Source organism: Heteronotia binoei, chromosome 3 (assembly GCF_032191835.1).
Source record: "Heteronotia binoei isolate CCM8104 ecotype False Entrance Well chromosome 3, APGP_CSIRO_Hbin_v1, whole genome shotgun sequence".
In the NCBI taxonomy this organism is placed as follows: Eukaryota; Metazoa; Chordata; class Lepidosauria; order Squamata; family Gekkonidae; genus Heteronotia; species Heteronotia binoei.
The window spans coordinates 57,756,581-57,783,779 of NC_083225.1; the positions used below are offsets into that span (position 1 = coordinate 57,756,581).

Genomic DNA, 27,199 nt, shown 5'->3' on the forward strand with positions numbered 1-27,199 from the left:
GTACCCAGGCCACTGTCCAGAAAAAATTACCAGTAGTAAAGTCAAGCAACTGCTTCACTCTTTCCCATTAAACTCAATGGTTTCCAGGTGCTTTGAATTGATCATGTTTTCTAATTCTTCATCCCTACAAAGTACAGTACTGAATTTTCATTTGTATTCAGACAAGTTCTGCAATTTTTCAAAATTGCTTGGAATCTCAACACTACAGGGATTTTAATCCCTTCCTCTTTATTCATTTTTATTAATAAACTGGAATAGAAATCCATATGGCTATATGTCAAAAGTTTATTAAAACTAAGCATATATAATTATTCTGTTTATAAGAATTAACTGCTATTTAGGAAATGCTGATCTTTTTTGTGAGCCAAATAACAAAAGCAACAACAACATATGAAAATATGACAACACTGAAAAACTCAGAGTTGAGAAGATGCACATTCTTTTTGTCTGGATCTTCACCATTTGCCTTTGGACTCAGGAAGGGCTATAAAAATTAAGTCAGGTGGACTTAGGAGGACTATAAAGTAAATAAATCTGTGCTGAAAAGGAAAATATATGAAACCCAGACAAGTCTGAAATCTTATGCACGCTTGAGTTCATGCTTTACTGAACTCAGTGGGACTTACTTCCAAGTAACTATGCACATAATTGGACTGTACTTTTCTAAGAAATACAAACTATCTCACCTTACCTCCTCCATTCACTATTCATTCTTTGCACAGCAGCCAAGAGAGTTCTACTCTACTTTGTAAGATAATCACTTTACATTTATTCTATGTATTTTAAAACACATCTTGCTTAAAGTGTTCAAAGCTAACCACAATATACAATAAACATAAATAATCACAGGGGGGAATCCTTCTAAAAAAATTATCAGAGCAAATAAATCCCTAATTATCTTCTATATTAACCCTGGATTTGGGGTGGGGGGAGGGAAGGGGTTTGGAAGATGCAAACCTCATGATGCTCACCTTTGACATTAATCATCCCTATGATACTACAGACTTGGTAAAAAAAAAAGTAGGGTAGGCAGAAGAAGAGTGGAAGCCTGAATTCTTGAAGTAAAAGGATGTCAACTAATAAATTTACAGTCTAGAATCAGTAAAGGTGATTAAATCTTTCAGACTTACATATAATGGGATTTTTTGTCAGTTATGGCTTACTATAGTCTCTATGGGGACAATGACTATCAGAAACAGGTAGGGGTAAAAGCTGAATTCATGTATTGATTGAATTCCATGTGTGCAAGCATCTCATTTAAAAGGATTATGTCCTTGACATTTTAATACAAATGAGCATTTTGTGAGAAAAGCAGCAGCTTGTAATTCTGCCACATATAAGGAAATGAGTCAAATTTCTAGAAAATTCATTTTCTGTGCACTGGAGACATTCTTCCAGAGCTTTTTTTGTAGAAAAAGCCCAACAGGAACTTATTTGCATATTAGGCCACACCCCCAACATCACTATTGTTTCACACCGGGCTTTTTTGGTAGAAAAATTCCAGAAGGAACTTGTTTGCATATTAGGCCACACCCACTGATGCCAAGCCAGCCAAAGCTGAGTTCCTGTGCATCCCTGCTCAAAAAAGCCCTGCATTCTTCTAAATTGTGTATCAGCAAGGCAAATGCATAGCGACTGCCATTTCCATGCTCTCTATATTTTGCAGGAATCATTCACACAGAATGGAGACGTTTAAACTTTTAGCATTAAAGAAACAGTTCTTGTTGTCAAGTGGAACAGAACGGGCAATGTACCAGAGAATATTTAATTTGGAAAGTGATGCAATCATTTGAAATGAATTAGTAATCATTGCAGCTTCTTTGAAAAATGGAAATCATGAATAGCACAAAGCCTGTTTAAAAAAGTCAGACTGTTCTAGACCAGCCTATTAAAAATAAATAATGGATCTACAAAGTTGCTGAAAGTATTATGGAGTTATCCTGGAAAAATGCTCTGGAACTTTAGTTGACACTTCTGCTTTATTGGCCCAGTATTTTATTATTCCCTCAGGATTGGTTAAACTATGATGTGAAATTGCTACAATCTCTGGAGCCTCGAAGACACAGACACTGAAAATTTACGAGTACACAATGCTACTATTTATTACTCTCTTCCTAGCTAATCCTACATCATGAAAATAAATACATCTGACTTGTTGCCTTACCCCAAATGGCAATCAGGATTTTCCTGGGCTTGTAAGAAAGGGCCATGAGATCTAAGAACTGATGCAACTCTTCCTGCTCTCTCCTTCTCATGATCTACCTAATTCACAGAATCAGCCTTGCTGTCATATGGCCATCTGTTGTATATGTGCTTAGAATTGTATCTATAAGCTGGAGTTCTTGCCTGACTCACTGGGGCCTGCTGCCTATTGGGGGACTCGGGAACAATAGACAGCAGGATCCAAATCCTGCTGCCCTGCTCCAATCAAGAGCCCTCAACTGGTTTGAATGGTCCAGTCACAGGCAGCTCAGGAACTTTGGGTGTGTATATATAGGGGCCCCTGCGGCCCTAGTTTTCAGTCTTCGTAGGCAGTGCTATACCATGCTGTATTCAATAAAAGAGCTATGATCACTACCACCTCACCTCATTAATATATAGAACCTACTATATTATAGTGGCAACGAAAGTGGGATTCTGGTAAGCGAGGCCAGCAGCTACACATGCACCACCAGCGCTGACAATGGCCACTATGCCAGGAACGACTCCTGAGTTCGATGTGACCTGCCCAGAGCGATGAGAGACCTGGTTGGATCGACTGGAGAACTTCATCCGCTACCACGGAGTTGTGGGGGATAAAAAGAGATCGCTATTCCTCAGCTTGTGCGGGATGAACACCCAGAAGCTAGCCCAGGAGCTAATAGCGCCCACCGTCCTCAAGAATGCCTCCTACACGGACATCAACGCCGCCCTGACGACCCATTTCGCACCACAGTCGTCAGTCCTGACCCATCACTTCAACTTTTCCGAGTGCAGGCAGTAGCCCAATGAGTCTGCTGTTGACTACATTGCCCTCCGTAATTGCCAATGAGTCTGCTGTTGACTACATTGCCCTCCGCTGGCTGTCACTCCACTGCGAGTTTCACCGATTGGAGGAAAGACTGAGGGACCGGTTTATTTTTGGGCTGCGGGACAAGCAGCTGAGGAGGAAGTTGCTTGGGAAATATGAGATGGACCTACCCAAGACAATCAAAGCAGCTACCGCCTATGAGAAATCATGGGTAGACCACATGGCGGCAGCAGCTCACCAATCCGTCTCATCCTCCTCAGAACCGGACTACTCAGGGGGAGACGATGCTCTCAAGCTCCACCACGCCACCACAAATCACCAGCCGCCACGTGCAACCAAAAACACACCAGCTCGAGAGTGTGCAAGTTGTAGAGAAAACCACAAGCGCCGCTCCTGCTGATTCCGGTGACCATGGCCCTGAGGATTTAGTTGTCACCCAGGGTTCTACAGTGGTCCATTTTCTTGGTGGGGCTCGCCCATACTTGGACTAGGAAGGGTCATGTGATGACCCCGGGGCTTGTTTAGCTTCAGGTAACCCTTGCCGTACAAGTTATAATAAAGTTAGGTTTAATAAAATGGCCCGTTTGACCAAAACAGAGTGTCAGTCTCTTCATTCCGACTTGGGGGGCAAACTAGGTGTTTATGTACTACGCCTACGCAGATCGTAGACTGCAACTCCCTTCCCTTTTTTGGCATGTTCCCTCACAAGAGAAGACTAGAAAAAATAGGAATTGAGCAGTTCTGCCCTGTCTTCATCACCTGTTATGATTTAACTTTCCTGTCCTCACAATGGGCTTATCATGCCTTTGTTCTTTTTCTTACTTCGTACATAAGAAAAGCTCATACTGAGTTGGTTTTCCCAACTCTTTCTGTACAAGCGCTGATTTATTTGTTTATATTCATCCCCAGTTATAAGGCCCTCCATCCATTTCCTAAATGAGTCTTTTTTTATTTCTCAAGTCTTTAGAGAGCTGTTTATGAAGCCACCTTGGATACTTTAGGATCCTCCCAGTTTTCCTTCTCCTAGGAATTGTTTGTGATTGTGTTTTCAATATTTTGCTTTTAAGACACTCCCACCCCTCTTGAGCTCCCTTCTCCTTAAATATTTCTGACCATGAGATTTTACCCAGCAAAACACTAAATTTGTCAAAATTTGCTTTCCTGAAGTCCAACATCTATGTCTGTCTACATACAGCTTTTCCCGTGCCCAAGACTGTAAATGTCAAAATCACATGGTCACCACAACCCACAGAGCCCACTGCTTCCACCTCATAAACCAGTTCTTCTCTGTTGGTGAGAATCAAGTCCAAGATAGCAGATCCCCTTGTTTCCCTCTCCACTTTCTCAATAATGAAGTTGTCAGCAAGACAAGTCAGGAATTTGTGCCATTCAGTGTTATAAGCCCACTGACTTCAAGATATTTATAACTTGTACACTGCCCTGAGCCTAGTCTCTGGGGGGGGGAGAGTCTAAAATCAAACTTAATAAGTAAATCTATTAATAAATAAATTCCTGTTGAAAAATAGATATCTTGAAATTTACAATGTCAACCTCAACAAGGTTTCGCCCTTCTAACTTTTGCTGGGGGAAGTGACATAAATGTTGTAAGGGACAGCAGGATTCACAGTGGTATTTTAAGTTTCATTATGATTCTCCAAGTATACAAATTATTCTAGAGAAAAACAAGAAAATTTTTAAGAATGTCATTGGACCCCAACATCAGCATTAAATTTACAATTTTCTGACTGAGTTGCACTTGTCAGCCACATGAAGAAATTGCATCATGTAAATCATAACTTTTAGAGCATTTCTAGATATTACTGTCCTCCAGGTTTCCATGTCATAATCTTTACCCTGGACAGCTGAAACAATCCTATTAAAACAATATATTTCTAAGTACTCCATGCTAGGAATAAACCAGTGTATGACTACATTTATTCCCTGGTCACCTAAAAGTGTTTACAGCAATTAGGAATAGTGATGCCTAACTATATGACTAACAGGCTCAACAGGTGAGCACTCAGAGAAGCCAAGTATCTCACTTCCTGCCAGTCTTTTTGCAACCACTCAGCTGGGCAGAGGAAAAATCCCAGGGGATAACCTATTGCTAATAACAAGCTTTATGGTTGGCTTCCATGTGGAGGAGTGGGGAATCAAACCCGGTTCTCCTAGATAAGAGACCGCACACTTAACCACTGCACCAAACTGGCTCTCTATCCTATGCTTTACAACAAGATTTCACAAGGATACTGTGTCACATCTAATAAGAGTGGCTATTGGTTGAGTAGCAATACCACCTCATCACAGCATTCTGGATTCATAATGTTAGTACAACCAGGGCTTTTTTTCTGGAAAAAGAAGTGCCAGGACTCTCAAGAGGGAAGTGAAGGAGAAACTCACATGTGCCCCTCATGAACTTTTAAACATTTTTTGAGAATTTTATTTCCACAAAGAAGTTCTGCTATGTTACCATCATTTATTTTATTTATAGTCACAGATCTTAGCATGCTGAAAATGTATTAAACCACGCCACCATCCACAATATAGTGTATATATTTTTATCTGTTTTAACTGTATTTTATCTGTTTTTAACCGTATAATCTGAATTGTTATTTAATATGATGTTAATCACCCTGAGCCCATTCTGGGAAATCATCTAAATAAATAAAATTTTAAAAACTCAATTCTGCTGCATTCCCCCAGAAAAAAACGGTCCGAGTACAACTATAACAGTGTCTCAGAGTCTTTCTTTTTAAAGCATATCACAGTCTAAGCTATAAACTTATTAAAAGGCACAAAAAAGAGATTTCTTCTGTTATGTAAATGGATGCCCACAATTTAATTTCCTCGTAGACTGGGGGAAAGGGGCTATTACAAATTAATCACCATTGGAAATATTTCCCACTTTAATTCATCTGTGTATTTCTACAAAGTACATCCTTATCACTGTAATTTAATGAATAAATTGTGCCATATCCAAATTTATTTCAACAGGCTTTGAGCATATATTTTTTCAAACTAACATGAGGTGGAACCTGTAAAACAAGAAAGAGTCCTTCCAAGCATAGCAGAAAATGCATTTTTAATCATTTTGTTTTAATTTAATTTTAAAGTAAACTGCTTCCAGATTTCAGCCTGTATAAACAGAGTTTTTGACATGGTATTTAGTTTTTCTGATGAGAACTTTTAAACAATCAGACGTTGTTTTAGAAGTATAACTATGGGAACTATCAGGGTATGAGAATTATGTATATGTACACAAAGAGACCCTGACCTAGATAGCCCAAGCCAGCCTGATCTCATCAGATCTCGGAAGCTAAGCAGAGGTTGTCCATAACTTGCATTTGGATGAGAGACCATCAAGGAACACCTGGGTCACTACACAGAGGCAGGCAATGGCAAACCAGCTTTGAATGTCTCTTGACTTGGAACTCTATTGGGTCACCATAAGTCAGCTATGACTCGATGACACACAAAAAAAGCAGTCCAATGCACCATAATTTCAGTTTAGGAACCATTCATAACATTATTTAATGTGACACATGTATACTTAGCACTAATTATTTAATCCATTGTTCATGAATCACACTGGTTAAAGGGTCTGTTCTCACATGAGAGGTGACACTGTACATTGGTTTCCTCTCAAAATCAACTTGGAAACTCCAACTGGTCCAGGATGCCACAGTTTGACTATTTAGCAAGAGCTAGACAGAGCATGCATATTACCTCCCACTCAGCAGACCTTTCACTGGTTCCCCATTTGTTACTGAGCTCAGACTCTGAGCTACTTAACAGGAGATGCCAAGGATCAACCATGGGACCTTTTGCAAGCAAAGCAGACCTCTGCCACTGAGCTGTGGTCCATCAATTCTCAAGCAAATGAGAAAAATAATCCTTGTTTCATTTTTTTTTTTTTGCATATTTCTTATCCTATTCTTCTCCCCAATGGGGACCCAAGGCCTCACAAAAATAGTTTATTAAATCAAACAAAATGCAGTGTAAAAAGAGAAGCAAAAGACCCTGGCCTAGTCTGATATCCACTGGGTTGGTCCATCAAAGGCTATCCTTCAGCTATCCTTCAGCTCACTTCTGGCCATGCCCAGGGCTTAAATACCTAAGTACCTGCAACAGGTAGGAGACATATCCTCAAGCCTGCATCTTACAAACAGCTGGCAGATATTTTCCCACAATTTCTGCCCACCCACATGATATACTCAGCCATGGAAAGGTCTCAGCAGCAGAGTACTTGCTTTGAATGCAGATTTAAACTCTGGCTCTTTTGCTTAAAAAGAATTCAGGTAATAGCTATTAAGAAAGATGTTTTCCTGCTTGAGACTGGAGAGTGCAGTGCATAGATGTTACTGAGTTAGACAGATCAAAGGTATTATAAGACAACTTCATATTTTCAGTTGGGGAGTGACGGTGGCTCAGTGGTAGAGCATCTGCTTGGGAAGCAGAAGGTCCCAGGTTCAATCCCTGGCATCTCCAAAAAAGGGTCCAGGAAAATAGGTGTGAAAAACCTCAGCTTGATACCCTGGAGAGCCGCTGCCAGTCTGAGAAGACAATACTGACTTTGATGGACCAAAGGTCTGGTTCAGTATAAGGCAGCTTCATATGTTCATATGTATGTTCAAGTAAATACAAGGAAGTATCCCAGGACAACAAAGAATCTTCCCATGTGCATGTTGTATTCAGTATAAGTAAAGTGTATACTTGTATATATTCAACAAAACCAAAAAGTCATAACAACTAGTTTGTGTTGATCTACCTAGTAAAGAGTGTCTGATTAAACAATATATTGTGAATCTCTTCTGAGATCAATAGTACATCAAGATATTGAAGGAAAGTGAGAAGGCAGACATATCTTCAATAAAACTATCACTTCTGTTTAACTGGAAGCCAGAATCACATGCCCTTGGACACAATCTCTGGGAAGCAAAATTCCATAACAACTCCCATTGTTTAATTTAAAGCTGATTAATAATCACCAAAGATGAAAGGAAAGTAACTATACATTGCGGGGGAGGGGAGAGATTCATTTTGATTTTGTCCCTTACAGAATGAGTGGGGAGGTACAGTTCTGTGCCAGAAGAACAAATACACTGTCTTTTCATTTTCAACACAGTAGGAAAAACAGATCAGCATTACCAGAGAACACATCTGTATTTCTTTCATTAACACAAGAGACAGTAATACGTACCGCCTTCCTCAACTCCTGCTTTGAAACAATAATCACATTTGGTGGATCTCCAATAGCTGTAGAAGCCCCTCCAATATTTGTGAAGATTACTTCTGCAATCAGGACATGTCTGGGGTCAAGATTAAGCACTTCACATAACCTAAAAGCAAAACAAATGGCATCTAATTTTTTTTTCTCTTCAAACAACTAGCTTGATTTTTTTTAAAGATTAAACTATAAAAGCAAATGCAAACATACTGAAATTGTTGCTATTTCAACACTATCATCTTAACTCTTTTCTTATAAGGGGAGGATCCTCAGAATAGTTCCATTGACATGCTTTATTCATTTATTTTCTTTGATATTTATATCCTGATTTTCTCCTCAATAGGGACTCTAAGCAGCTTACAACACCATTGTCCCCTTCTCCATTTAATCTTCACAATGACCCTCTGCAGTAGGTTAGGCTCACAGAAAGCAACTGGCCCAAGGCCACCCAAAAAGCTTCCATAGTCCAAGGGGAATTCAAACCTAGGTTCCTCAGCTCTTAATCTGACACTCTAACCACTACATCATGTTGTCAGGCTTCTCCAGAATAAATTACTGAGGACTGCCATTGCATTATCTGAATAGTGGATTGCAGACTTCATGCATTGAACAGTACACACAATTCAGTTGTAAAAATCAACCAAGAAGTTATTTTGTTTTACCTGCTTATCCATTAAAATCTGCTTTCTTGTGCTTCTATCTCCTTTTTCTTAACCTATACTGGCTCTTTTCTGAGTCTTTTGTTGTTGCCATGAAGTCACCAGTGATCTAACCAGGGCCAACCCAATTTAACTCCCGAGATCTGCTGAGATCAGGCTATTCTGGGCTGTCCAGGTCAGGGTTATCCTGAGTCTGTAATTCCATTTTAATCTATTTGTTCCAGTATCCACCAGAAAGCCTAACCTTACTTCTTTCAGTTCTCATCTGAGCTATACTGGTCTAAGCCCACTGAAGTGAATAGGCTTGCAAAGGTGAAATTCTGCTTAGGGCAGTACTCCTACAAAGTACATCAGGCAAAGTAAAATCTGCATGATCACACAGTGTTCATATGGAGAAACTTGCACCAGTGAAACAGAAGAGCATTTAGATCCAATCCAGCTCTTCAGTTCTGGTCTTCAGACAAGGGTAGCTTATTGAATAAGTTCCAGCCATGAAGTTCTTTGTTCAAATATCACTTGAGCAATGAATCTACCAGATTGCTTTGAGTAAGTCATTCTCTTCAGAGCAGCCCTCCCCATCTGCAACATGGAGACATTGCTACTAACCTGCCCTGCAAGATTATTGTATTTGGATAATTAATGTCAGCATTAGGAAGACTGAAGCAGTACAGAAAAGCAAATATACAAATGTTGTTTTGTGAAGCTTTATTATTTAGGAAACAATTTGAGGTTAAGTTGGAAATGCAATATAGAACTCTTCAAAGATAGTTAACCCTGGACCCCCTCTCCAACTAGTATGGGCTATAATCAATTGGCTCCTATGCTAACCTCACTATGGACATCTAGTTTCTATGGACCTTACAGCACTGCTTCAAGCCAGGCCTCAGCAAGTTTCCTGCCTGTTATTGTATGAATTTCCTAGGCCTGCCACATTAAGAGAATACCAGACTTTGCTAAACTGACAAGCTGCTCAGCGCTGCAGAACAGCAACTGCATCCTTGTCATCTAGAAGACAGTACCAGAAGCAGCCCTGAGAGAAGCCATGTTCCTGAGACGTTCCAAGAAGACCTCTTTCTCTAGCAAACTGCCAGACAGAAATGGTTTCTTCACCATGTACTACATTCCAGAGCTCAGCCAATGCTTTGAAAATGCAGATGCTGTGGAATAACAGTCAAAAATAAACTGCTGCAAAATCTCCTCACCAAACGAAAGAATCTTCCTGTCACCCATCAAGACAAGCTTCTTACACAATAAAGCATCACTGAAGATGATTGTCAACAGTCACATCCTGCTGCATGTCCCTTTCTTTTGTTTTATCATTGTTCCCCTCCAAGGTGTTACAATAGGAAAATTTGGCCCTAAATTGAACACTCCAGTTTCATTGTGTAGAATATGGTTTGCACTCAGCAAACCATCATCGTCCATCAAATTTTTTTGTCTTATCTCCTGGGACCCATCTCTGGGTAGATGTTACCCATCACATGACCCTGCCTCAGGATATGAAATTGGCTATAAGGTGGACAGGTTTTTGGCCATTCAGGTGTGTCTCTGATGATACCCTAACTTGCTGCCCAAGCCACCCCCAATTTCTGGGCCCATTATTGCAAGTGACACTGGTCATCTCTTGCCTCCCCATCTTCACTGGAGGATCATCCTTCATCCATTGTTGATAGGTATAGTATTGCCCTGTCTGTACCCTTATATGTCCCTATCAATTTTCCTGCCTATTTTCCTAGACTTGTGTGATTGCTGATAATTGTGTTTTTCTTGTGAGCTTGAGTGGTTTTTCAATAAAAATCTATATTTAGTATAAAATCTCCTTGTTATTTAAAAGGGGCTCCTTTGGAGGACTGACTTCTGTATACATATGTTATCAACCCTGTATATTTTATCATCTTTGCCCACATAAATAATTCCCCCCACACCCCTCTTGAGACTAATCCAGCTTACAAGAGATGGTGGTTATATGTGTGACTTAATATTATTGTTTTCATTAAAACTCAGACTTTTCCTGATGGCATTTAAATAGACATATTTTGCAAAAGGGCATTCCCTATCAGTGTCTAAACTAAAGCAACACTAACAAGAGGAGTAAATTTTGCCTGCTAAGTGATGCTATAGGGCTCTGTTATGCTTACACTTAGGTAAGATTTACTATTTCCCATTTGAGAAGCAATTCTGGATAACAACACCCCATAAATGTACGTGGGAGTAGGTTCTTTTAACAAAAATATTTTAAAATACAAGCCATAAGCTAGTTTTTTAAAATATATAAATCTCAGTTAATCAGCGAATGTGACAAGAAAATAAGATCGTTTTTCATGTATTGCTGGTAAAAGGCTAAAGTCTTATTGTCAAAGAATCAGTAAAATTGTTTACTAAGCTTCATCACCATGGTAATAGCAGCTTAGAACCACATTTCAAAATTGGTCAAAAGGAGGAAGCAGCAAGATAAATTGAGTGACTCTTACCCAACTGTATAACAGAATAGGGAAAAAATCCAATGTATTGGAAACAAAGCAAATAAAAATATATCTATACAGCCAGTGAGATTCAGATAGAAAAATTATTACAATGTAATGTCACAGTGGCCTATGCAAAGTAATAGAAAGGTATCTATGTATTTTTAACGTTGCTGATTAAATGGACAAACTTTTTGTAGCATGTCTTTAATGACTGATATTTAACAACTGATAAACAGCTCTGTTATGAGCTGAAGGGCAGAACCTAGTAATCAAAGGGAGGAAAAGAAAATACAGTTAAAAATAACTGCACTGCCATTTATTTATTTGGGTTCTCTATGCAAATCTTCCTGTTTCTTTTCTTCACATGCCTCAAACATCCATTAATCTACATGCATCAAAAAGGGCCTTATTGACATTTTCAGGACCCCTTAAGTTCAGGCCCACTTTTCTCCACATAGTAACAGCTGCCCTGACAAAGCAATGGACTTAGACTACAGTAGCTTTGTACAGGTTTCCACTATTTAGTGTTCCATGATATTTAGTGGGACTGTAATATTGTGTTCCGCATTTTCACACACACAGCATTGTGCATAGATGCTAAGACAACTTGTTCTATGGTCAGAACTCCCAGGTTGTGGTGGTAGTAGTAGAAACTGTAAGTTGCAGCTGACTTATGGCAACCTTGTAGGGCTTCCAATGCAAGAGACGTAGATGCCACAAAACTGGGGACAATGCAGGAGGTGCCGGACCCACATATGCTTGAAACCAAACAAATCCACATTTTGTTTGCTTAGTTATAGATAGAAAACTTTTGTGTTTCTGACCCAACCATTGCATTAATCAGATACCAAATGTGTTGGGATGATGAGCTGTTTCTACTATCAGGTGGAAAGTACTTGAAAGCAGATCTTTTTATGGGTGCAGCATTCAGTACCCAACATTTATTGTGCTGCTTTTTCCTCTGCCTATTTGAATAAGATGAAAATGGCACCTTGATCCCAACACACCACACCCACTCTTGTTTTTAAAACAAGCATGCAACAGTGTAAAATGCTCTATCAGGTCACCTTGTCATCACAAAGGACCCTGTGATGGACTCAGGCCCTTAGCCTGAGTAGCTGAGAAACAGGCTTACAGCGATTGGCTGGAACGTTGCCTGAGCAACAGAAAAGTATCCTTTTGAGGTTTGCTCAGCAGAAAATCATCTCAGGATTTTTCGTCTTAGCCAGGGGGTCTTTGAGAAAAGTCTTCAGAATACCAGTCTGAAGTGAAGACAGTGGGATTAGGCCGGGCAGTTGTAAAACCAACTGGACAAGGGGCTGAGAGTAGCCAGAGTGGCTGAGCTCCTTGTGGGAGACAGAGCTGAGTAGATTCTGTCTGGAAGAGGGAGTTTTCAGATGGTTTGAAACTCTGAGGGAGATTTTGCCAGTGCATCAGGCAATCTCCAGGTACAAACTAGATCACACAAATACACACTGAGAGGAGAACTGTATTCTGGTGGTCAGCAGAGGTACCCAAGACTCAGACCAGAGGACTAGCTGTGGGGCTGAGACGCATCAGTATTGAGGGGTGCGAGTCCTGGAAGATAGCTAGTGGAAGGGTCTGTGAGGGAGAATACTGACACCAGTCAGTAGTTCTCTATGTGTGTGTAGAAGAGTGATTGAAGTTTGTTATTTATATGATTTACCACTGCCAAAGCTAGGGCTTAAACAACTGAAGGAACAGCATTCGGAGTGCCCAGAAGGCACAGCCTGTGTGAAGTAGAATCCAGTGGGATTCTGAAACTTGCCTGGTTTATTGTTTATTTTAAAGATCTTCTGCCAAAGTCTTGTTATATTTTTATCTCAGCCTGAAAAAGTCTCTACTCTTTGTAATTATTTTATTCTGTCAACCAGCTGCCAACTGATTTGCCTTTTAATATTGAACAGTTATAATCAATATTATTTCATCCCCCCCCCCCTTTGCCTTTTGTTACCTAATAAATATTTTGTGGGTTTTAACTTTAAAACCATCTGGTGCCAATTATTAAGAGTTCTGACAGGATTTCGGAGAGTGTATCTGAGGGACTGAGGGAAGGTGACCTGGGAGAAATTTAAAGTGGTCGCCCTCCCAAGTAAAGCCTCTGACAGGGTTGCTCACAGACCCATTCAGAGCACCAAGAGGGAAAAGCTCCCTTGCATAAACTGTATTTCTTCTCACACTGCAAATGCAACAAATAAAACCCTCCTAAACAGCAGGTGTTGACAATAACAAGAGATGACCACAGTAAGGTAAAGGCCATGAGGGAATGGGTGCTAATATTGTTCACAGATATGGTATAGGAAGGCAGGCTTGTGCAAAGAACTTACACAATGTTGTATCATGAGATCACTATTTGAGGATTGCCCATAAACACTGGTGAAACTGTGGAGCCACAGTAGGAAGAAAGGGGTAAGGTAAAGAAGAAAGGAGAAAGTGGTGGCAGGGAGGTGATGGTAGTAGTGGTGGAAGGATGGGAGCAGAAAGGTGGTGGTGAGAAGGATTACAGCAGTGAAAAAGAGACGACAACAGCACTGGCAGGAGGAGGGAAGCAGCACAGAAAAATCATGAGTAAACAATGAGAGAAAGAGGGAACACTAGGTAGAATGAGCAAGCAGTGGAAGGAGGAGGGGGAAAAAGGGGGACCTCTAGCAAAAATGGTGGTTTGTGTTGGTTCATGTGATTTTTCCAAACTATGGGATTGTTTCATTTCATTATTTCTCCAGTTGCTCTAACTACTTCATGGTTCATAGTTTCATTTTGTTTAGAAGGTGTAAAACTCACTGAGAGTCTTCAGCAGGCTCTCCTCCACCCAACCTCCAAGTTTGGTGAAGATTGGATTTTGAATGTCTGAGTTATAGCCCGCCAAAGCAGGTGCCCCCAGGAAAACTCAGCTTTAGCTCTTACAATGAAAACTAACTCTTCTCTCTTTGTGATGCAGTGCAAAGTGAAAGCAGTGGAGTCAGGGTGTCTGTTCCCATAGAGCAGAATGGGGACTCTGTGATTGGCTCCCAGAGTTCCCAATCAAGCTACGGACAATTGCTATGGGTGTTTCTAGGGCTCACAGAAGTCTACCCCCAGCACTGCCTAGGAAATTATTTAAATGGCACTAGCCTGTCTGGGAGAATGAACCACAAAAACAAAACAAATGAAGCACAAAGAAAAAGTGGGGCTTATTTTCCATTTCAGGCATGGCACAAGCAAATGAACGAGTTTGAAATGAACTATGAATCGGAACCCCTAATGATTACTCCCAGAGGGCAGCCTTTAACCGTAAGGCACAATCTTTTCAGGCCTTGGAAATAAAAAGGGTGCAGGCCTTACGCACAGCAAGATTATGCCCTTCATCTAAGCAAATTAGGTATTGTGAATGCTCATCGTTAATAGCCATTTTAGTGTCACAATCCAGGCATTTCTAAAATAATGCCATCGCAAATAAAAAGGTATAATCTGAGGTAAATTTTCTTCTCAAAGTATCCAGTAGTGAGAGCAAAGCTGTCACTAATTCTTCCTCTTCCACAGTGGTGAGAGAAGAACTGAGTGAAGATTGCCCCCCCCCCCACACTCATTCTGAACCCTTTCCATTCTGAAACCAGAATGTATCTTTCTATGACTGCAAGTTTTGCCTCCAACATCTATGGTTGAATATAACCCACAATCAACTGTATTTTAACTGGGATTGATTTCCCACTTCCTTAAGCTGCTCTCACATTCCTCTTCCCAGCGGGGCTTCCTTCCGATTTCACACTATCTGCCCCAGGGCTGCAAGTAACGTTGGTGTTTTCATGCAGCAAAAAACCTGGGTTTTAGAGATTTTTGTTTGCTGCGCAAAAATACTGACATTACTTGCAGCCCTGGGGCAGATAGTGTGAAATCAGAAGGAAGCCCCGCTGAGAAGAGGAATGTGAGAGCAGCGTAAGGTGAGTGGAAAATCAATGTGGAAGTTAGCAATCAGCCAGAATTATGGAGAAAAACTGAGATATGTTACTCACTGCAACATATTCAGTCACACAGGACACAAACTTTCAGCTTGAAACACAATTTTTAGCACTTGATATTTAAGAAAACAGGTCCAAAATGCTGTCAGTGCACACAAAGAGCACCATGACTTAGAGACACTACATTAAAGTTGATTTGATCACCTTCCCCTGGATTGTGGCTGACCTGTCAGGTCCTTCCTCTATCCCTTCCCTTTGCCTAACTAATTTTCCCACTATCAGGCAAGCAGGAAGACAGAATGTTTAATTATTTTCTTGTATCTGTGTTATGTTCTGCCTTTCCAGAAACTAGGATGAGTGGCTATGAAGGCTGGAACTGCAAAGATAGGAGTATTGGATGGATGGAGAGAAAGTAATCTGCTGCCTCTAAAGTAGATAAATAAGAATTGTTATATTGGTTGCATTTTTAATTAATTCTGTAATTCTAGTACATTGTTTGGTGGTTGCCAGGTGGGGCCCAATTTCCCAGAATTACAACTATCTTACAATTACAATTACAACTATGAAATTGCTGAGCAGACAGGTTAAAATGGATAAAAGGAAGTACTTCTTCACCCAAAGGGTGATTAACATGTGGAATTCACTGCCACAGGAGGTGGTGGCGGCCACAAGCATAGCCACCTTCAAGAGGGGTTAGATAAAAATATGGAGCAGAGGTCCATCAGTGGCTATTAGCCACAGTGTGTGTGTGTGTATGGCCTGATCTAACATGGCTTCTCTTATGTTCTGATTACAAATATAAATTCCCCTGGATAAAACGGCTGCTTTGGAGGGTAGAGTCCAAACTGAAAGCATCAACAGACAAGTCCTTCTACAAACCTGAGGAAAGCCCTAGTTTTGTTGGAAAAAAAACTGAAATCTAAAAACAATAGTCTTGAGTGTTACCTCCCCCCCATAAGAGAAACGATACCTGTAGTTTTAAGAAATGTATGCCCCAGTGGCCATTGCTAGACAACAAAAACAGTATGGCCAGTTGAAGCCCTGGTTTCTGTCAGAAAAAGGCAGGGGAGAAGGGGCAGGGACTTTTCCAGGGTTGTTTTAGATTTTGAAGGAGATCTCAACAGGGCCAAGAACAGCAGCAACTCTATCAGGCAATTTGATATCATGCAACTTGCATGACTCACCCAGGTCCAGCTGATCACTGCTATTCAACAACAGGCACCACCAGAAAACCAGTGTACATGGTGGTCAGACAAAGATCTGGGAGACCAAGACCCAGGTTCAAGTTCCCATTCTGCAATAGAAGCTCACTAAGTGACTTGGGCCGGCCAAATGTTGTCAGCCTAACCTCTCTCACACAGGGTTGTTATGAAGATAAAATGGATGAGAGGAGAATGATGTAAGCTGCTTTGGGTCTCCACTGTGGAGAAAAGCAGGATATATATGAATGAGAGAGAGAGAGAGAGAGAGAGAGAGAGTGAGAGTGAGAGCACGCAATGTAGCCAAAGATGGGGAGCTGAGAAGAGTTAAAAACAGGGAATATAGAAGCAGAGACTAATGAGGTTGGTGGGGAAAAGAAAACAAGGAAATAGTGTGGGGAGTGTGATGCAGGGGGAAAGGAGATACCATTAACAAACTCTTGCGGGTTCCCTACCATGCAAATAGACCAGTGGCCAACCCTGCACAAGTGGTCCATAGTGGTCCCAGGCAGAGGATGCAAGAGCGAGGGAAAGCTGGAGATAGGAGGCAGGTAAAAGTGATTGCACTATGTGTGGACAAGAAAGGAGGAGAGACTGTAGGAGTTTTCAGGGAAGGGAAAGGGAAAATAGTGGAGGGAATGAGATCCACCACCCTGCTCATTTCCTTGAGGGTCCCCTGCTTGTGAAGTCTATTTTGTTGAATAATCAAGGCCCTATTAGAACAACTGTGCTGTAAATACCCACCATAACTCTTTAGGAATAAAAGGTTGTATTTTTTTAAGGACTGGAAAGCCAGTGAACATCTAAATCCGTTAATCTGAAGGACACTCATCCTTTTTGTTAAGTATTAGGATTCATACTTTAAAGGACGGTTGCTGTAATTTGTATTCTGTGAGGATGCATATCTGAATAGTTGCACTAGCAACTACTTAATCAAAATCAAATCAGAAACTGACAGATAAGTATTCCTATTACAGCCACAAGGAGGTCCATCTATTATTGGTATGGGATATGGTGATTGCCATTCAGGCAGAGTGCTGTTAGTAGAACGTTTATCAGTTCCTACTATAATTGCTATCCAAATCTCCAGAGCAGTTTTAAAGTGCTGAATAAAAAACAAAACGTAGTAGGACCCAAACTTGCAAAACACAGTTATGAAAGAGCAGGAGAGTTATGAAAGAGCAGAAAACATAATATAACTAGTATTACTGAAAGAACAATGACACTCTCTGGTGACAATTCAATTAAATAACTTTGATAGGGTTGAACCTACTTCTGATAAACATCATTTAGTCACAAAACACAAAAGGAGCCACATTATTAAAACCAACTTCATCAATTGGTTTGGAGTCAGTGCAGGATTTTTGTGGATGGAAGGGTGGTGATTTTTGCTGATTCCCTCCTCTGAGTCCCCCCACCCCACCCCCGCTCTTGCTCTTTCCTAGGGATCCCCTGTCTTCCTTGCTCCCTTAAGCAGTGTTTCAGGAGGCATTCTGGGTTGTCAAGGGAGGAAGGGGGTGAGAGTGTTGCATTTTGCTAATGAAAATTCTTTCAGTGAGTAGAAGTTACTGCTGGATCCAAGCTATTATAAGCAGATTAACTATCACAAATTCATCAACCTCTCTGCTCCATGGTCATGGTATCAATGCTTGGTAGTAAAACCTCTTGCTCACTACAATGAAAACACATGAAACATTTTACTGGTGAAATAGACTGGTGAGATTGCCACTGATGTGTTTTAGATTTTTAACACTATGTTATATTGTGTACTTTCGATGTGTATTCAACCCAGAACTTCCCATCCAGATGGATAGCCAGAATATAAATACTGTTTCATTACTAAGTTTAATTATCTTATTATTTGAGTTGCTTATAGTCCACCTTTTTCACAGGCACTCAAGTTGGATTACTCATAGTATAAAACAAAATGTAGCAGGGGTGGCCAATGGTAGCTCTCCAGATGTTTTTTGCCTACAACTCCCATCAGCCATGCTGCCTGGGGCTGATGGGAGTTGTAGGCAAAAAACATCCGGAGAGCTACTGTTGGCCACCCCTGAAATATAGCATTAAAATGTACCTTATGGTTACTGGAGTAAAGAGCAGCATGGTGGTAACATTGTCCAAAAAGGCTGAAAGGATTGCAGCAATAAGGCAAAGAATGATAATCATCGCCCACACCTTGCCTCGAGACAGTCTGTAAGCCTAATGAAAACAGGCATAGAGAAATTAAATTGGTGAAGTGAGTGAACAACATATGACAAGTTCTTGGTGAGCCACTTAAACATGGAGCTTTCCTTGGGCATCATTTCACATCAAGAGCCATGCTGCATATTGTGTCCAAAAAAAATGCCCATTTATTAAGAATCATCAGTTTCAAAGAAATCAGGTCAGTTTCTCAAGATTAATGAAAATACTTTAAATACATACAAAAAGGATGAAGACAAAAATGGTAGCTCATGCCAGCACTCTTGTCTTCAGTGTGCTTTTATCTCAGCCTGCCTACAAGAGCAACTCATACTCCATTCTGAATAGAAGTCAGAACTTTGGAATAATTATAGCCTTTGGCATCTCTCATCACTTTTATTCTTTTGACAGGGTCAAACTAGACATGCACTGGCAGTTCCATGTCTGAAGCTCCCAGTGATTTTTTTTAAAGTTGTTTTTCAAACATAGGAAGGCCATCTGAGATCAGGACCACAGTTTATGAGACAGGAGGTTTCAAATCTCTCCCTCTATGATGTTTTCCTGACCTGAAGCAGGATATCAACCTGGGAGTTTCCCCATAGTGCTATTCTCAATGTATCTGTTAAGTTTAGCCCAAATGACTCATTGGGGACATATCAGGAGAGACTAAGCCCCATTCCCACGCTGCATGGAAAACTGCCACATGCCTGAAAATGAAGCTAAAAATAATTGGAAGCTTTGAACATAAAACATTCATCAGGTTTGGCCCTGAGAAGGGAGGTATAGAGAGAGACCCATTATAACAGTAACTATTAAAAAGTAGGGGCAGCATGGCAATATCTATCTGCTCTCTGAGCCAACTTGGTCACATTGAGATTGTCCATTTTACTGAATCCTTGTGACTGCTTGGATGTTGGGGGAGACTTTTAAGTGAATCAGCCCTTAGCGAGTTCAGCTCCTTTCTGCAAAAGGACTACTTAACAGAAGATATGCCTCTTCGTTAATGAGAAACAGGCTCAGATATATTTATGAAATACTAGCTAGGGAAAGTGAGGCATTCTTAACTTTACATATTTGTAAACACATATAAAATATTGCAAATGAGTGCTATACAGATTCATATACCAGGCAACTGCTCAAAGGAGAAAAATGAAAGTGGCAGTAGTTCTGGGAAGTCTCAATACTGTTTTACTATCCACATGCTAATATTGCAGCTGTATTTAAAAAAAATTTAAATCAGATCTGAAAAACAGCCGAAGTAATACTAGAATGCAACAGGTGGACCAAAGTATCACCTGGATTTTTAAAGAGCCTAGAATGGACTATACACCAGTGTATATGTAGTGATCCATTCAACACCACTTAATTTGTAAAGCAATCTCTAATCTTAGTGATATTAATGGCTTTTTGGAACAGGTAAGTTCTATGTACCATTAATGTCTTAGGTTAGCCGAAGCAAGTAATTAACCTTGAGAGGAATACTAAAGTGTGCTTTTATTTATTTTTTTCAATACAATATAGATACAGAGCATTTTTAAGCTCAAGTGATAAAACTGGATATAACTGCTTACTTTAAAAAAGAAGCTAACTTACCTTGACTGCACAATAATCAAAAAATCCAGTTTCTGAGAAGATTGCAACTAAAAGCATCTAAAGAAAATAAAAACTATTTTGCAATGAAAGCAGGCATTTTAATCAAAAAAGTAAATAATGTGTTGCCTTCCTCCTCCTATCCCACCCAACCCCTTCACCCCTAAATTCAAAATCATGTTTCTCTTACTCAGGGCTTTTTTTGAGCAGGAATGCACAGGAACACAGTTCCAGTTGACTTGGTGTTGGGGGTATGTGGCCTAATATGCAAATGAGTTCATGCTGGGAGTTTTCTACAAAAAAAAAAAGCCCTGCTACAGTAAGCTACAGTTACTAGCAGATACACTCCAGTTACAAGTTCTGTAAAACCATGTTCCTGGAAGTACCTCTGTAGTGCAATTGCTCACTATGTTCACTAGGAAAAAGACAGCAAGACTGACCTAAGATACTACACATGGTGAGAAAGGTTCCCTAAATCCCTTGCAATGTATTCAATGTAAGCACTCATGCAATGCTGGCAGGATAGAGTGGTACCCAGGATCCACTCAGTTCTAAAGTATAGATGCAGTAAGGAGGAAAAGTCCACTGAAAATTGTTGAGCAAGAGCTATGATTGCCAGCCTCTGGGAGCTATCTCCATGACTACTGTTTTTGTGAATGGTCCATTTAGTGGCGACGTGGGATAATGCCTCTTTGAACACAGGCTAGCCTTCCCGTTGGAGGCTCTGTATGATTCCCACCTTGATGTAATTTAATATCTTGGAAAAGTGAGAAGTTCAAAATTATGTCTTTGAAAAATGGCGAATGTTTTTGTGAACCAGAAAGTAACTGTCTATGACGGACTCAATTTCAAGCACTAGCACTTTAAATCCATCCACAGGAGCAAGCAGATTGGCTGTGAAGTTTCTGTGATGTTTTGGAAGTCTGAATTGGGAAGATTGTTGGTACATTTTAACTGATTATGGGATTGTAAAAACTTTAATACACATTTCTATTTTGATATTGTAATGTTGTTGTGATTTTTGGATGTTTATGATTTAGTACATTAAAGAAGTATATTTAATATTGATTAAGTATTGCATTGAGTGCATTTCGTTAATATTCCACAACTATATTTGATGTTTCTACTCCATTCTGTGGTACTCCAGGGTTGATTAGCCTCTGGGTGGGGCCTGGAGATCTCCCAGAATAACAACTGATTCTCAGACTACAAAGATCAGTTTTCCTAAAAGGGTTTAACTTTGGAGGGTGGCCTCTATAGCATTATATACTGTTGAGGCCCCTCCCATCCCCAAACCTCATTGGCCCCAGATTCTACCTCCAAATCTCCAGGAGTTTCCCAATCTGAAGTTGGCAACTATAGTAAAAACACTGTCCTACCATTCCACTAAGCCTTCCTCCATCCTAAGTGGCTCTTCCAGATGAGGTGCCCGTTTTTAAAAGTCATCTGAAAATGACGTTTTGATATCCCAGTGATGTACTGTAGTAACATAATGGGAACTAACATTGTTGCAACTCCTCTCAAAAATAACAAATGTGAACAATACCAGTATATTTTCTATAAAATCATTTTAGACCTTGGAGGCACAAGATATACATAAAGAGTTTTAATTACCATTCCAAAAAGTAATGCCAGAGTTTCAAAATCAATCCACTCCACTACTTTGACCAGGCTTGGCTTCTGCAATTAAAGACTGCAATTATAATTTAATCCCATGGATCTCCTAACTAGCTTTCAGCTTTGAAAATACAAACACTGATTTTTTCAATGAAATTTCCTTTCTATGAAATTAATTAGTGTTTTTACAAGGAGCCCAAAGGAGGCACTTTTCTATTGACACCGTAAAATGCTGACAACTTGAAGGGTTCATTTACAGCATACCTACACTAAGCAATTTTTATTCTGTTGTTGTTCCACCTTTATAGAAACAGATGAAAATTGGATTACTGGTTTAGGTGCCTTTCTGCTGATACAGTAATACTATACAACTTCTTCCATGGATGCTTGGATGGAATTCATAGAAGCAGCATTTCGAAAGGTAAAGGGACAAAGGATAAAAATTTAAAAAGTTTCAAACAGTTAAGTAGTTTTAACAGAAATCTTTTTGCTACATAAAAGACTTAATGTAAGTTTTGGAACATAATCAATAACAAGGAAGAGAAGGAGCAAAAAGTACACGACAAGAAGCGTACAGTGACCCAACTTGTCGAACAAGAATCAGTTTTGTATATCTGGTATGGGTAAATGTAAGCTAGGTTTGGTTCATCCAGACTCTTAAGCATCAAGGCAGGAAAGGAAAATAATAAAGAAAATGAAAGGGGGGAAATGAAAATAAAACAATAAATACAGTGTGGGTCTTCATTTTCTTTTTTCCATTTACCTTATTTTTTCTTTCTCTTTTTGCAGTGAAAACTAAGTTATTCAGTTGAGCATGTAGAGTTTAAAAAGGAGCTCAGCTGTATCTTACAAATAAATGAACAGCCTAGCTCCGCATTAAATCCCAACTGCACAATACTTTAGTTTTCAATATACAATTTGTTTTCCTAAAAAATGGAAACTGTTCATCAGAATTCTACTATACCATGCTTAAAGAATGTTTTAAAAATGACAAGTTTCACACAAAAAAGGAGGTGGAAATCCATTTCTTACTAAGGGAATGGGAGCAAGTGGGGACATCTAAGTGTGTCAGTGTTGTTACTAACATTGTTATATTGCTGCTATTGCCTTGCCTAAGTATCAGTGCTGATAACCAACTAAAAACCTATAAAAACAAAAGGAATCATGACTTTTTAAACTTACATCTCCAATTACAGCCAGTGTAGCTAAGGCAGCCAGGGACCCCAGCATCGCAGCTAAAGTTCTGTGAACAATCTACAAAAAAAGGCATGGAGTTACTGATTTCCTTTGTCCAAAGTCCAATTGTGCATTCAGCCTGGCTGCTTATCCCCTCCATCTTCCAATCCTTTCTCAATATTATATAAAGATGCTGCTCAGACCTTCTCTGTTAAGACTCTTGAACCTCTGTTAGATCAGCACAGCAGCAAACCAGGCTGCCTCATGAGGCCTTAAAGGCAAATATTGACAATGTCTACTAGAACACCTGTTATTTTATAGCTATTATAACTGAACTTTCATTTCACTTACTTATTAGGCCTGTAATAGCTTTGAAAATAGTTATTCGACACTGGGGGAAATCCTAAGCACAAATGCACAAGTAGGCTTCCCAACCCTCCCGCCCTGGTGGGGGACCCCAGGATTTCCACCCTCTTCCCCCGCTCCCCAAAAAGACAGAAGCGGGGGAGGGGGAAACGGCGCCAGGGAGCATGGTGAGCCACCCCATCCCGGAGCGGGCGAGGCCGCCGCGCCGCTGCTGCCGCTCCCTCCCCGCCCACCGCAGCTGCTCCTCCGAGAATGGCCCAGGCTGAGCCCATCTCGGAGGAGCAGCCAAGAGGCGGCAGCAGCGCAGGCAAAACCAGGGGAGGGCTGAGGCAGGCCAGGAGCATGGCGAGCCACGAATCCGGGCCCTTCTAGGACCCAGACTCACGGCTCGCCACGCCCCCGGCCTGCCTCCACCCCCCCCCCCTCTGATTCCACCCCAGAGGCGGAGCGGAGCCGGCGAGGCCGCCATGCCGCTGCTCCCCCCCCCCGCCCCAGCATAGCTGCTCCTCCGAGATGGGCTCAGGCTGAGCCCATCTCGGAGGAGCAGCCACGGCGAGCGGAGAAGAGGCGGCAGCTGCGCGGCGGCGTCGCCCGCTCCGAGACCGGGCGGCTCGCCACGCTCCCCAGCGCCGTTCCCCCCCTTCCCCCTAGCTCCACCCCAAAGTCTCCTGGCTCCACCCCCAAAGTCCCCAGATATTTCTGGGATTGGACTTGGCAACCCTATGCACAAGTAAGGTTGCCAAGTCCAATCCAAGAAATGTCTGGTGACTTTGGGATAGAGCCAGGAGAGTTCGGGGGTGGAGCCATGAGCAAGGTTGTGACAAGCATAATTGAACTCCAAAAGAAATTTTGGTTATCACATTTAAAGGGACTGCACACCTTTTAAATGCCTTCCCTACATTGGAAATAATGAAGGATGGGGGCACCTTCTTTTGGAGCTCATAGAATTGAACCTCCTAGTCCAATCTTTTTGAAACTTGGAGGGTATTTTGGGGAGAGACACTGGATGTTACCTCAAAAAACAGCCCCCCCCCGAGCCCCAGATGCCCATGGATCAATTCTCCATTATACTCTATGGGAATTGGTCTCCATATGGAATAATGGAGTGCCCAGAAGACATTTTCCCCACACACACACACTTTCTGATGACCCTGAAGGGGGGGGGGGGAGAAAGAGAACCTCCAAACCAGGGCATCCCCTGCCCCCACCTGAGGATTAACAACCCTATGCACAAGAAAAATTAAGATTATCACATAACTTTAAACGCAAGAAAAATTAAGATTATCACATAACTTTAAACGCAATTGCTGTTTTAATGAGTAAAGACAGTCACTGAGTAGTTAAGACACAGGAGACTTTGCATTTAAGGCCCATTTTGCACTCTCTGTATTCCTGATTTTCTGAGTTCTGGATTCGTCTCATTTTATTTATCATTAAACACTACCATTCTGCATGAAAGTGTCCCTTTAAGGTTTTCTTGATTCTGAGAGGGAATTGTTTACTCTGCACAGTGTTGAAAGCACTGAGATTTTCTGCCAGTGAGGGGGGAGAAAGCAGCCAGCATGCACCCACTTCATTGTACGACTTCCATCACCTCTGCTGAACTCAGCTACCAGACAGGGGGGAGAAAAGCAGCCAGCGTACTGTCTGCATGATTGGGGAAAGGTTTGCTGGAGATAAGTGTGGATAGTAAAGCAGGCATACAGTAAACCCATCTGAGTTTATTGATTAACTTGTATTGATAAAAAAGTTACTTTAAAAAACAGGGGGAGCGAGGCTGCCCCCTGGTGTCAGATCAGCCTTTTGTGAATTGCAGGAGGGCAAGTGAATGGAAGAAGAGGAGGAGCTTCACAAGGGATTGGCTGAGAACCAAGGGGCATGAAAAGAGGGAAGACATTGCAATAACATGTCTGCTTCCAGTGATCCTTAAGCAGAGGAGTGGTTTAATTCGTCGTTAAAGCACTGTTGTTTAACCCACATAAAACAGGGGTGGAGGGTGTGTTTTATGCTAAATTCAAAAGAGGAATGCAGAGCCCTGCAAGACAGGTGCATTGACAGCAGCACTAGATGCAGAACCACTGAATAAACCCGAGGGAACTCTGACAAGAAAGTTATGTAAAGTACCCATGCAAAATGAGTCAAAAAGAACTCTTATTTTTTAGACCAATTTAAAACCTAAACTGCAGAACACTGGTGGTTGGGTTCACTAAACTTCCTTGTACTGGATGTCATGTGTGTTAATCAGAAAAAAAAATAAAAGCATTATTTGGAATGTAAATAGAGAAGAGGACTGCCACTGTATTTAGAAGGCGGAAAGGGCTTGGAAAAGCCAAATTTCTGACTGAGGAAAACCTGAGCAAGTATTAGAGGCTACTACAAAAGCAGTTTCTGATACATGACAATTCTAAATGTGGGTTCTTAGTAGGAAAAAAAATAGGGAAAAAAATAAGCAACACTACACTGTATAAGTGTTGGGTGGTTAAAACTGAGGAAAAGTGAAGCATGAGCTTCTTCAGAAGTTCAAAGGAATTTCTTCAGAAATTCAAAGCAAACAATGGGCTTTTCCAGTTTTCTTTTCCAGTTCCAGCTTTAGGTTTATCCACCAAATTCTCCATGCATTTTTCTGTCTTGAGGCCACTTTCCTTGTGCAGAATGTTTCTGCTGGTTTTCTTTGTCCCTCTCACTCTCACACATCTCCAGTCCACTTTTTCATGGTTGGACTGCCATTATTGTCAAAATACTCTCCCCCGACCCTTCTCTCCATGAGGATGAGTGGTTTTGTTTTCAATTTTTAAACAGTACTAAAATATTGATACATCGATATAGTATTATAATGGTAGGCAGGACTCGAATTCAGTGGGAGCTCACAGGAGCACAGCTCCTGAACTTTTCTGAGAGTTTCACCTCCTCCTTCTGAGAGTTCCACCTCCTTGTCCATTGAATAGTAGGTGCAGCTGCATAACAATTCCTGGATGAGCGCCACCACCAATTTTTCTACAAAATGACCCCTGATGGTAGATTTGGCAGGTTCTCTGAATTCTCAGCTTTCAATTTATTTTTTTTAGTCTCTAGTCATTTTCCTAGAGGAGAGGTGCCTTTTTCTTTATATCTCTACAAGGGAAGAGCATAGAGACTTACTCTTTTTTAAAATGAAAGTTGAGAATACAGAGAACCTGCTAAGCACCTAATTACAATGCTATACTGTATATCAATATTTTAGTACCTTTTTAAAGAAATGCAGCCTTTATATTGATATATCAATTAAAACTTGCACAACATAATAGAAGGGGGTGCTGGGTCACCACTAATGATGCCACCAATGACAGCAGCCTTCCTTGAAAATCATATGCACAAAAATTAAACTGATTCAATAACTGAAAATGCAGAGGGAGGCCAGACATGCCAAATAACCATGCCCAACCCAATCCTTGTGAACCTACCAAGAAAATCAGAAGTTGCATATGTGGAAAAGCTCAATGACACGAAAAAAGAGTAACTTAAATGTATTGGTTACATCTACAGGGAGTGTGGAGGTCTGCCCCTCACACCAGAATCTTCCCACATTAAGGGATACAGTCATTCTTTTCATTGGGCAAATCCTGAAGAAGTGGAGAGAAGTTACACAAGCCATACTTTCTGCGTCACTGCTTCTGAAGCTGTATGAAGTTGCTCAATGCTCAAAATAAAATTTTCCTTCTAAAAATCTTAAAGCACATTTAAAAAGTGAATAAAATACATTAATATCCTTGG

The 27,199-nt window shown here is 40.8% G+C and overlaps 1 protein-coding gene across 2 annotated transcripts in view; it reads right to left on the bottom strand.

Moving 5' to 3' along the window:
• Nucleotides 1-27,199, bottom strand: part of OCA2 (OCA2 melanosomal transmembrane protein) — a 289,009-nt gene that overhangs the window by 155,443 nt on the left and 106,367 nt on the right. For both annotated transcript variants that reach the window (XM_060233870.1, XM_060233871.1), the window contains 5 exons: nucleotides 23,090-23,161; nucleotides 21,905-21,970; nucleotides 20,294-20,350; nucleotides 18,594-18,718; nucleotides 8,211-8,349 (listed from right to left, as the gene is read on the bottom strand). In XM_060233870.1, coding sequence (XP_060089853.1) covers nucleotides 8,211-8,349; nucleotides 18,594-18,718; nucleotides 20,294-20,350; nucleotides 21,905-21,970; nucleotides 23,090-23,161 — 459 coding nt within the window. The remainder of the gene's footprint in view (nucleotides 1-8,210; nucleotides 8,350-18,593; nucleotides 18,719-20,293; nucleotides 20,351-21,904; nucleotides 21,971-23,089; nucleotides 23,162-27,199) is intronic.